The sequence below is a fragment of the Hoplias malabaricus genome, chromosome 2 (assembly GCF_029633855.1).
Source record: "Hoplias malabaricus isolate fHopMal1 chromosome 2, fHopMal1.hap1, whole genome shotgun sequence".
NCBI classification, from domain to species: Eukaryota; Metazoa; Chordata; class Actinopteri; order Characiformes; family Erythrinidae; genus Hoplias; species Hoplias malabaricus.
The window spans coordinates 9,125,664-9,137,796 of record NC_089801.1 but is presented as its reverse complement, the minus strand read 5'-3'; the positions used below and the strand labels follow the sequence as shown (position 1 = coordinate 9,137,796).

General features: G+C 37.7%; 1 protein-coding gene across 1 annotated transcript; it reads right to left on the bottom strand.

Annotated features, from left to right (window-relative positions):
• Nucleotides 1-422: 422 nt before the first annotated feature.
• LOC136683466 (polyribonucleotide nucleotidyltransferase 1, mitochondrial) lies at nt 423-12,085 on the bottom strand. Its single transcript, XM_066658996.1, has 28 exons — nt 11,820-12,085; nt 10,407-10,467; nt 10,056-10,130; nt 9,723-9,828; nt 9,496-9,545; nt 9,122-9,185; nt 8,244-8,291; nt 7,918-8,031; nt 7,277-7,463; nt 6,723-6,774; nt 6,538-6,595; nt 6,286-6,382; nt 5,969-6,071; nt 5,810-5,880; nt 5,553-5,589; nt 5,367-5,433; nt 4,989-5,078; nt 4,783-4,836; nt 4,013-4,122; nt 3,754-3,825; nt 3,593-3,656; nt 3,422-3,505; nt 3,248-3,331; nt 2,837-2,943; nt 2,661-2,716; nt 2,150-2,228; nt 1,865-1,912; nt 423-1,564 (listed from the first exon to the last, which is right to left on the bottom strand). The coding sequence occupies exons 1-28, from the start codon at nt 11,933-11,935 to the stop codon at nt 1,412-1,414; spliced, it is 2,307 nt and encodes a 768-aa protein (XP_066515093.1). The 5' UTR covers nt 11,936-12,085; the 3' UTR covers nt 423-1,411.
• Between the last annotated feature and the right edge of the window lie 48 nt (nt 12,086-12,133).

Here is a 12,133-nt window from a genome sequence, read left to right as displayed (position 1 = left end):
ATATTCAGACTTTTGTCTCAGAATTTTTCCAACTTTAATATCAGTTATTCTGAATAATTTTTTTCTGAATCTTTTTGATTTTACTCTCAGAATTATTCTGACATTATTTTCTGAATTATCCATATATACTTTAGTCTCAGAATTAGAGTATTGACTCCATGTTAAAATAGCTTTATCATTGTAAATCTTAAATATCAACAAGTGTTGTCACCCTTTGGGGTGTTGCAAAAAAAAAACAGAATTGTTCAATTTAGCTCAATAACCCTCAAATCAAATCACAGTGCATCTCTATGTCTACATTTTATAACTTTGTGTTTTTAATGGGGCACAATACAGAGTAAGATGTCTTAAAGGAATAGCAAAATAATAATAATAATAATACTTTGAATATATAAAACGCAGGAAAAACGTTTTGCTACAAAAACATAAGTGGCTATTATAGGGGGAAACAAGAAAACTGAACATATATATATATATATATATATATATATATGAGCCATTTATAACAGCGTACACTTGAAACCTTTTCTCCACACTACAAAATGAATCATTGAATCGTATCTGAAAGGTCAGGTTGGAGAGAATCGGTTCAGTAAAATGAGCCGAACTCCCCCTTTTCTCCTTTACAACATCAATCAAAACGCTTTTTGAGCTGCGGGGTCTCCCGAGAGGGGCTACGGCGGCCAACGGTGCCCAAACCGCGCAAATAATATGGGTCAAGAGCAGCTCAAATACACCAGTGAGCCAGATTATTAAAACCACCTTATATTTTTTTATACTTATTCTTCATTTCATCACCCCTATGACCACACACCGTTCAGCCATATCATTACAACCACCTTTTGTTTTCTATACCCATGGTGCATTCTCACAGCTCCACTGACAATAAAGGAGTTCTTAGAAGTTATATTGACTGTAGGGGCAGTCCATCTGTTGCTCTGCATACTTTTTTACATACCGTGTCTGATCCACTAGTACTAGCGCAACAGACTAACATACCACCCAAATAACATCTGCACCAAGATTCTTAAAATAGATAATTTATATATATATATATATATATTTTTTTTTTGTATGCATATTTATATATGTTCTGTATTAGTTCACTATTTTAAGGGTAGTTTTCACCACAGTACTGATATTAATTTCTATTACTTTTTATTTCTTAAAAAAGGTGCACATAAACAAAATACTTTTCTCCAATTCCATAATCATTTATGGAGTATTTTACCACAACATAAAGCATCACCCCCCAAACATCCTCATTAATTCTCTAGGTTCTTCCAACATAATCTGGTTAACTGCTGTAGATGTGTTCTGAAGACTGGTGAGATGTGTTGAGCACATATAAAGAAACACAGTCCAGTTTTGTTACTCAACATGTGCTAAACACCCCCAAGCAGTTACTGGGTCAGGAGGAACTCTCCTGCTGACCATTCGCTGCTCCCATATTGATGCTCTGCCTCTCGCTGAGAGTCTTCACTACTGTAGCTGCAGGAGACTGGAGTACTTTACGTGACAGCCTCATTCTGCCATCTGTTGGGTCACGCCCAAAATATTTCACCTGTACAATGCAAATAAAAGGACATATCTCTTAGTATGCTATGGAATTTACAGTGAGAGATCATGAAAAAAACAAACATAATTGCCTTCTTATAATAAATCAAAATGTCACTTCTTGCACTGCAAAAAAATGTATTTTTAAAAACTATAAATCATTGAGCGTTGTTTTGAGAAGAGAGGGAGAAATTTTGTACATGTAATTATTTGATGAACTTTTGTAATGGATGGTAACAATGAAGTAAAGGTTATTTCTGTTTCTGATTCTAAACACATGATCTTTTTACATATGTATAGATTATACCTGGATCTGTTGTCCAACCTCTAGTCCAAGTGCAGTGGGATGTTTGATCTGTTTAAAAAATAAATACATTAAAATATTATATAAATAAATTACAATTAAAATTATATTAGGGAACTATAGTCTCAGTACTATTCTTGTAGTATATTTGGATACATTAATCAAATGGGCTATCACGGTAGCTCTGAGAATGAACAGGGTGGAGCTGGGAGAATGGACTGTGAGTTCAGAAACAAAGAGGTACAGCATTAAGGTCACTGAGATATGTGTTTTTTGAGCGAGGTGTACCCGTTTGTGATCCAGCTGAGAGTTGTGAAGCAGCACTGGAGTCATGTTGGGGTATAGCTTGACCATTACTCCGATGTCCCTGTCCAGTTTTTTGGAAGAAAAAACAGCAAAATTTATCATTAATAACAATTACATTATTATTATTATTATTATTATTATCATACATTCATTGTCTGTAACCGCTTATCCAGTTCAGGGTCACGGTGGGTCCGGAGCCTACCCGGATTCACTGGGCGCATTAATAATAACAATAATAATAATGTTACTCTTACATAGCTCTTTTCACAAACCCGAGATTGCTTTACAATGTTCAAGAGAGTGAAAAAACACTACATAGTTTAAAGGGTATGAAAGTATTCAGAAAATAAGTAGGATTTTAGTGTGAATAGATGAAAGAAAGAATAGATAAGGGTAGAGAGGGTGATGGGAGCAAACTGCCACCCACAGTATAATACAATAGTATATACATGATGAAATATATTTTAAAAATGATATAAATGATCAACGTTACCTTATTTCTGTGATGGTTGCTGTGTAAACTGCACCAAATTCAAGTTGCTGTTCTTGCTGTATGAGAAAGCGAAACTCATTACATAATGTGTTTTTATTTGTCTCTAGCCACAAATAAAATAGGGCCAAAACAGCTTTTTGCAAAATAAAAGCATTTCAGCAAGTGTTTAAACATACATCATCTTTGCAGATTTCAGTGATGAATTCCTGGGTTTCACTCATAGCAGTGGGCGTTGGAGCAAAAATCGAGAAGGTTTCCTCATCCACTTGACTTATGGTTACGCCTGCATAGAAGGAAATAAACTTTAGAAACTACAACAATATCAAACTAGCAAAATATTTTTAACTAATAGGAAAGATTTTAAATGTTCAGGAGTTGTTGTACATTCTAAATTAAAACTGTAGCTGAAGATTAGTCACCTTATAAAAAACTTAAATTCCAAAGTTTTGTTTTGTTAATTATTCATAATACCATCCAACTTTGAGCCATTAATAACAATTAGCTCCTAAATGACTCCAATAAACAATCCTAAACCCAAATAGCTGATGTTCTACTCACATAGACCCTAATATTGTGTGCTTGCTCACCTGTTTGGGCTTGTAATCTGCGAAGATTATGTCCTCCTGGACCAACAAATCGAGCTCTTCGGGACATAGGTACACGGACATTCTCTTTTGAGGAAAATGATTTGACGTTGTTAAAAAAATAAAGCACAAAACAGGAACTTAAAGAACAAAAAGCACATACACAATATGTCATACCAACTAGTGGGCCATTCTCCTTCCGGGAGGCTCTTGGTTTGGAAATGGTTTTATTCATGATGGCCAAAATCTCTCGCTTTGCCACTGAAAGAAAATTGCAGTGAGGTGTATATTTCAATTGCAATAATTAAAATCTGTAAACCAGTTTGTTACTCAGTTATCACTAAGTACCTGTTGCCTGCTGAACTGCTTCCATTACAATTTTCAGAGGAAGGCCTGGTATTTTAATATCAGCCTAGGAAATAGCACACAAAATTTAAAAATACAATTCCAATTCCAAAACTGCACTAAGACACAAACAATTCCCATGCAGTGAAAGTGCTCCACTTCACCTGTAAAGCTGTGATTCCCTTGTTTGTTCCAGCCATTTTAAAGTCCATGTCTCCATTGTAATCCTCAATTCCCTACAATTTCCAGAAACAATTAGATTTACATTTCAAAAGCAAATGACTTAAAGTTGGATCACTGAACACAGCTACTTTAAGATCCATTCACTTTGGGCATAGAAAAACACAATTTAAAGAACATTAACATGTTCGGTGCCAAGCGGTGTAAAGAGGTTTACATAGACAGGATTGTAAGAACACTTACCAAAATGTCAGTTAATAATCTATAGTCCTGAATGTCAGATGGTTTTTCTGGATTGGGTTTGGATATCAGACCCACAGCAACACCAGCCACTGCTGAAGATATCGGTACACCTGAGAAAGCAAGGTGGAAATTGATATAGCAGAAATTTACTCCAAAATATCTGCATTAAATGTTCATTTAAAAGGGGATGTTTTTAGTATTAAAACATAAAAATGTAAAAATTGGGATTAATTGGGAAATAGTTAACTGTAGTCATAAGAATGAGAAGTCTGAAGCGTTTCATTCCACTGAAACTATACATCTCAGCCATTTGTTGATTTGTGTAGGTGTATACTTGTTTGACAGCGTTTATTGCTTGGCAAATTAAGGATGTGGAACACAATGGATTATGCACTTGTGTTCAGGCTATTATTGTTATTAAAATATTACGTTTTTGCAATAATTGACATTAAGAAAAAAGTTTCTGGTCAACAAATGATGCTGTATTTAGCGATTGCTGCAATTAAGAGCACTGCTAAATATGAAATACAAAACCTCTCTAATGTATAATTAGGACAGACTGGGTTAAATGGTAGCACTTCCAGCTTCTATCTTCCAATAAACACGTATTTAACTGCATGTCTAGTAGTCAAATATATGAATAAATGGGCTTGCTCACAGTTGTTCATGTACATGGATAATACACCAGCTGACACGTGGCTAATTTCAATACAGAGAATGAGCTATTTCCAATGTCTGAATGATTTAAATAGAATCCTGCCTGTTCACACCTGCATCCATTAGAGCCAGGCTGCCTCCACACGCTGATGCCATGGAGGACGACCCTACAAAATTAACATCATTAATCAACAATATATGGAGATGCATTTTCTTGCTTATAAAAAGTATAAAAAACATAAGTAAAAATATGTCACATATCTAAAGACTAAAATTGCACTAATAATAAGCATTACAGTTGTTCCACCAGAATACTAACCGTTGGACTCCAGCACCTCTGAAGTTACTCTTATGGTGAATGGAAATTCTTTAGGAATGACTGGTCTCAAAGCTTTTTCTGCCAGGGCCCCTACGCACACAGAAGCATATAGATTAGAGGAGTTTTTAGTTTGATATACATGCAACAATTATAATAAATATTATAATAGTTATAGTGATAACAGACTATTTACACAAGCACAGTGTAGAATCATACAGGATAAAAATCACCCCACAATTACTCACCCCTGACTACAACACACACTGCCTATTCGTACTGGATATAAATGAAAGATGCTATCAGTAATAATATAAATTAAAGACTATCTTCAAAAACAAAATTAATATAGAAGCAGAGCTTAATAAACCTCTTACTTACCATGGCCAAGTTCTCTTCGGTTCATTCCACCCATCTTCCCAATCTCATTGGTTGCATATGGAGGAAACTGAGAGGAAAATATTGTGTAGAAATGTATCAATGTCCTTACAAACCTTAAACACTAACTAAAGGCCTTTAAGCCTAAAGGTTATTCCTGTCAGTACTGAGAAAGATGGCAATACTCACTTCGTAGTGAAGCATAAAATTCTTGTCTTTGATCCCACTGTTCATGAAGAATGGAAAATCAGACATTTAAAATGTATATACATTCATAATCATAAGCTGTTGCCTTAGTTTTGGCCTGAGGTCCTCACCACAGAATACTGTTGTAGTAGTGATATGAATATAAACCCGAAGGACTCAATTCAGCTGGATTGATTGTAATAATTTTAAGTAAAGCGTGCACTCATATTTGCTCAAAATAATGACACTGGTGGATGTACCTCAAAGCTGTGGTTATAAGGTCCGGTTTCACACTGGACTCTATTGAGTCAAATGTTACAGTACACAGCACCTGCAGAAGTAACAGTTACAGTCAACTTATCAAAAGTAATCTTACACTGTTGCACAGTATTCTATATCGACTTGCACACTTAAGATACCTGTGTTTGACCTCTCTGAAAAAGAGCAGAGCCGTGTAATGGCTTAAACACGTCCACTTCACACGAGATGTCTCTTAAAGATGTCAGATCCCTTCCATCACACCTTAAACACAACAACAAAAACGACTACATGAGGCTTGTTCGGTTTGGTCATAATTTTGAATGATAAGTTCTGGGTCACAAACACCAACCCAAATCAATTCCAAATATATTGGAACAAGCTTTATCACTCCAGACAACACAGTTCCACAACCTCTTGTATTGGATGAAATATAACTCCTATCTAGGCATGAGATACATGAGATGAAAAATCTTACCTTCTATATTCATTGAGAACTAGACCACGGAAAATGTCTTTAGACACCACATCGAATGCTTCAATTACTTCAAAAGCTTCAGCTTGAGGAAATTTTTCTATAAAACAGCAATTCAATGATAGGATAAGACACAATAAGTGCTCCACTACATTTCGATTTTGTTAAATATATAATGGATAATAGATAAATAATTATGGCACAAATCTAAACTGAAGCAAGATGGTAAAATCCATGAAACCTAAGTGAGAGCACCTCTAATTTTTTCCTCTGTGTCAAGCCGTACTTTGTTTATAGCTTCATCTCTAGAAACCTGCAGGATCAGATATATACAATCACATACATGCAACAGAAAAAAACGAGCAATAAACATATAACATATAAGAATATAACATATAACATATAATAAACGAGCAGATATTAACAAATGCTTGAATTACCTTGTCATGTGAAAAGTCTGTAAACACTGCATAAATTTTGTCACTGGCCAATCTGCAAATATAATGTATTAAACTTTATAACAAGGCAATATTAACTGCAGACAGGATACTTTAGACATATGCGCCAGTGATTAAAGTAACTTTTAAAAGCATTGATTTACTTACAAGCTTTAAATAAGCAGCTCTGCAAAACAATCTAATTTGCACAATTCTCCTCTTATTCCAAATACATTTGATCACCCAAGACATGGTCAGTCATTAACACTACAGCTTCAATTCTAATGAATTTAAGCAATACAAGCTTATTCCCTATCTGTCAGCCCTGTGTAAAATGTAGGACATAATGATCAAATACTCACCTCGACCTGCATCAAATTTTGAATTGTGCTTATGTTGTTTTGAAAATGTTGGATCATACAGTTATCTATAAAATGGATGTGCCAGATCTTTGGGCATTTTTATATAAGATATTAGCTTTCATTGTTTGTTAACAATATTAACTGTACTGTAGGGCCCTGTAGCGACTGACTAACTTAAAAACGGGCCTGACTTACTGTTGTACGTGTTCTACCATCTCTGCTGGGACACTGAAGAGTTTGGACGGCGTGCGCTTGACCACTTTCTGCTCTCTGGCCATCTGCTGGATGGCATGGATGATCTGCTGTGTGTGTTTCACTCCCAGTTTCACTGCGTGACAGAAGTCCTGCTGCAACACATTCTCAGCAGCAGCCTCCATCATCACTGAAACAGATAAAACACAGAGAGATATTTATTCGTTGTACTCTACAACGTTAATGCTGTAGTCTGTTATCTGTTCTATTATTAAGGCAACATATGATGTGTATTAAATGGGGCATGTGTAAAAATCAGACAGATTGGGGAGAGTAGGTACTGTACAAGCGCAAACAAACAAAACAATAACGCTGGCATGTGTGATTACGGCAGATATACAGCACCTAATGGGCCTGTAGTAACACCCTCACATGTAGCTAGTTCAAAGTTCTCCACAAGTGTGTGCCATTACAAAGTTGAAACTTTTATACATAATGGTAGTTTTAAGAAGCTGAACATTCATCCACAAGCCCCAAATATAGGAGGCTTACATGTTTTTCAAAGAGGGCAGCATTATTAGCACACAATATGTTTGGTGTGGTTAGGGACAGTACAGTGTTATCCAATAAAATCCCACACTAACCGACTTGGCTAGAAGGAGCTCCTGCTATCACCAGGTTCAGCGTACTGGAGGTCATCTCCTTCCGGGTCGGATTCACAATAAATTCTCCATCTACAAGACCAATGCGCACTGCACCTGCACAAGGACAAGAACGGCAAGTAAATATTAAATATGATATCATAGCATTTATGTCTTTGTGAATGTTGTAATGTGACTCATAAAATGTCTTAGGTGTTATTATTACAGTGTAACAATATAATTACACATAAACATTTATGTATTGCAAGCTGATTAAGGGAAAATGGCTATGATATATCCAGACTCGTGGACTTGACTGAAAGACTTACCAATTGGTCCATTCCAAGGAATATCAGAGAGGGCGAGAGCAGCAGATGCTAAGACAGAATAAACAGGCAATTATAGATATCCTGATTTAAAAATGGAAATTTAATACTGAGTGTCACACCCTTGTAGTGTCGTGTCTGTCCCCCCCCCATGTGCTCACTTAGCACATGGCTCTGTTTGTTATTGTCCATGTCTCCGCCCTAGTCCCGCCTTTGTTCCTCCTCCTTGTCAGTGTCCTCGTCAGTGTCATTTGTAACCCTGCCCACTCGTTATCTGTTTCAGGTGTCCCTTATCTGTGTGGTGTATTTAAGTTCCCTTGTCTCTCTTCCTCGTGTTGGACATTCCACCTTCGTTTTGTGCTCTCTGGTCTGTCTGTTGTCTGTTTCTCATGCCTTCCAAGTCAGTCTTTGTATCTTTCTTGTCTCATGTCTGTGTCTTTACTCTGTTTATTTCTGTGTTCAAGTATAGTCTGCTTTAGCTCTCTTTGTCAAGGTTTGTCTCTTTAGCTATCTCTGTCTGTCTAGTTCCCTCTTATGTTTAATCTGTATCTGTCTCTTTAGTCTAGGTCTCTGTTTAAGTTTTCTGTCTCTGTTAAGTCTCCCTGTTTAGGTCTTTGTTTGTCTAAGTATGCTGTTGTGTGATCCAAGTCTGTCTGTCTTTATTTTGTTATCATTTGTTTAAATAAAAGTCTGTATTATTAGCAAGTGTGTCCGCAACAAGCAGAGGCCACTGTTTACTGTAAATATTCGGACAATATTCATGATGACTATGATGAAATTCATAGTCATAACAATAAATACCATCACGTTGCCTACTACTGAAACTGTCCGAAATTAAGTCAGTGAACAATCACACCTGAAAACAAAAGGAGCTTTCCTACCTCCATTAATGGCAAGCACATCTGGGTCATTGACACCATCAGCAGCTAAAATGTTGCACAGAACCTTGATGACAAAACGAGTAGAAAGGGTTTTATCATACATTAGGTCACATAAATATTTTCCAAATGTCTTCTGGAATCAAGTGAAATAACAGGAAGATTTTTCATGTTTCTGCTGCAGTAACTGGAATATTGCTGTGAGTATTTGTTCCGGTTGACCAACATGAGCAGGCACTGATGCATGATTAGTTCTGGATCACAAACACGTCTAATCAAAAAGGTATTAAATGGAGAGCATATACAGAAAATGCAATCCCACTAATCATTAATTCCAAGGGGTGGCTGGACACGTTTGATAATACAATGTATTGTACCTGTGTGTCGTAGTAGTAACCAGAAGGAAAGAGGGGTCTGATGCATCGGTCTGAGTGAAAAAAAGATACAATAGAGAGAGACACATTCTAAATATATGAGAGTATATCTTAGCTATTATTACAGTATTATATATTAATGTAGTTATTATTAAAGAAAATCCTTCAGAACCTGGTCTATGGAAATGAATGATTTATTTTAATAGTGAAGAACGATCATTGTCTCTGACCTATCAGTCTGCTGGTGAGAATCTCTACGTCGCTTGTGCCAATCTCTCTCCTCAGGTAATTAGTGGGGATTCTTCCAGCAGCTGCTGCTTTTTGCCTATAATCAACCTGATTCAATAGAGAGACAGATACATGTAATGTTCAAATTATATATATATAAAAAGATTGTGTATTTTTGTAATGTGTACTAATTCTGCACATTTACAGCCTCCAAATGGGGAAAATGTAACATTAGTCCAAATCCTAATTCTGTCTTTAAAAGTCTCAAGTTTTCTCAAGAGCTTTTTTTGAAAATTGTTAGTCTGTAAAAAAATTTATTAGACAGCAGAACGTACCACGAGGGGCATGAAATAGGATGGTGATGGTTTTGTTTTGCTGACAGCTGTGACCATCACTGAGGTCTCTCCAAGCTAGAAATCAGAATTCAAAAGTGCACAACACATTAGCAAATAAATTATTTTTAACCTGATGTAAGGGGTAGGTGTGGGGCAATATATATTTCAAGAAGCCACATGAACTGAGTCAGCATGTTCAAATTAATACTTAGTGACACCAAAATCATCATGTAATATTTCACAGTAAAGCCTGTGACCTATGTGACATCATGCACCTGTGTCATTTTTAATCATTTTTAATGCACACAGTCTATCTAGTAGAGTCTTTAAAATATCTACAAAAAGTTGTACCTGCACAACAGAACATCCATCTGCAAATCTGGCAAGCTTCCCTGTTGATATTTCAAGTTTTCTAGGAAAGAATAGAGAAAAATAATGTGTCAAAAAGGGGCAGCACGGTGGTGCAGCAGGTAGTGTCGCAGTCACACAGCTCCAAGGACCTGGAGGTTGTGGGTTCGATTCCCGCTCCGGGTGACTGTCTGTGAGGAGTGTGGTGTGTTCTCCAGGTGCTCTGGTTTCCTTCCACAGTCCAAAAACACACATTAGTAGGTGGATTGGTGACTCGTGTGTGTGAATGTGTGTGTGTCTGTGTTGCCCTGTGAAGGACAGGGTGTGTTCCTGCCTTGCGCCCATTGATTCCAGGTAGGCTCTGGACCCACCGCGACCCTGAACTGGATAAGCGTTTACAGATAATGAATGAATGTGTCAAAAAGAAATAACACATGCAGCCACATTTACCTTTTGGTGGAATCTCACTACAGAGCCAACAGCAAAAAAATTATTATTATTATTATTTATAGTTACACTTATATATCACTTTTCTAGATACCCAAGGACGCTTTACATCCAACAGTCAATCCACACACACACTGGCAAGAAGCTGCAGCCAAACACGTACGGCATACTCTCAACCAGGAAAGATCGTCCACATGGAGGACTGCATCGGGCACTAGTTCACTAAGACAGAGTGCCAATCCATACATGGGCATGAACACATACAGACATTTATTCACATACAGACTCAGATTTCAGCCCATTCGCCTAACCTCCATGTTTTTGGACTGTGGGAAGAAACCACAGACCCCAGAGGAAACCCATGCAGACACTGTGAGAACATGGAAATTCCACTCAAATGGGACTTGATCCCAAGATCCCAGTTCTAGGAGGCAAACAGGCTAGCCACCATGCTGCCCATAAACTATATGGCTATTATATTATAATTAGATTATATAATTATAGAGTGTAGTCCATCTGCAGACTTGGTTAGCATCCTTTCACTCTGTTCTTCAGTAGTCAACACGGTGGATCATTCTCAGCGCTGCAGTGACACCAATGTGGAGTGATGTGTATGAGTGCATCAGACACAGCAGTGCTGCCCAGTGTCACTGCTGGACTGAGAATCATCCACCAAACAAAAACATCCACTACCCAAACAATACCTGCTCTGTGGGGGTCCTGACATTTATAGAACAGGAGGCAGAGAAAGATGGACCACAGTCTGTAACTGTAGAACTACAAAGTGCACATATATGTTCACTGGACAGTGAGTGTAGAAACAATGAGCAATGTTATGGCTCATCGGCTCTATGTAGATGCTCCTCGGCTCTTGGAGAGTGAAGGAGTGATACTGCTCTACAAGTTCCTCCTTACAGTGATTGGTTTGGGACAGATCCAGAGTGTTTTTTTCTGAAGGTGTGTTCTCACCTTCCTCCCAGTTCCACCGCGGCTCTCCTCTCGGTGCCGTGGCTCGCCCACACGCTGCGGTGACAGGAGCGGGAGCTCAGCCGCAGCGCGGGGCCGAGTCTTAGAAAGAGTCTCATAGTAACGCGGAGAAGAGAGAGTCCCTTTAGTGTGACACATGAACACAACAGGAGCAGGAGGCGGCCATCCGTCACGTGGTCCACACAAACGCCCCTGCTCCTCTCTGACTGGACTAGGCGCGTGCACGCGTAGACTGGTGCCGTGCTGCAGAGAGCGCGCGACATTAGTTCCTATCAACCTCAACAGAGACCTCACTT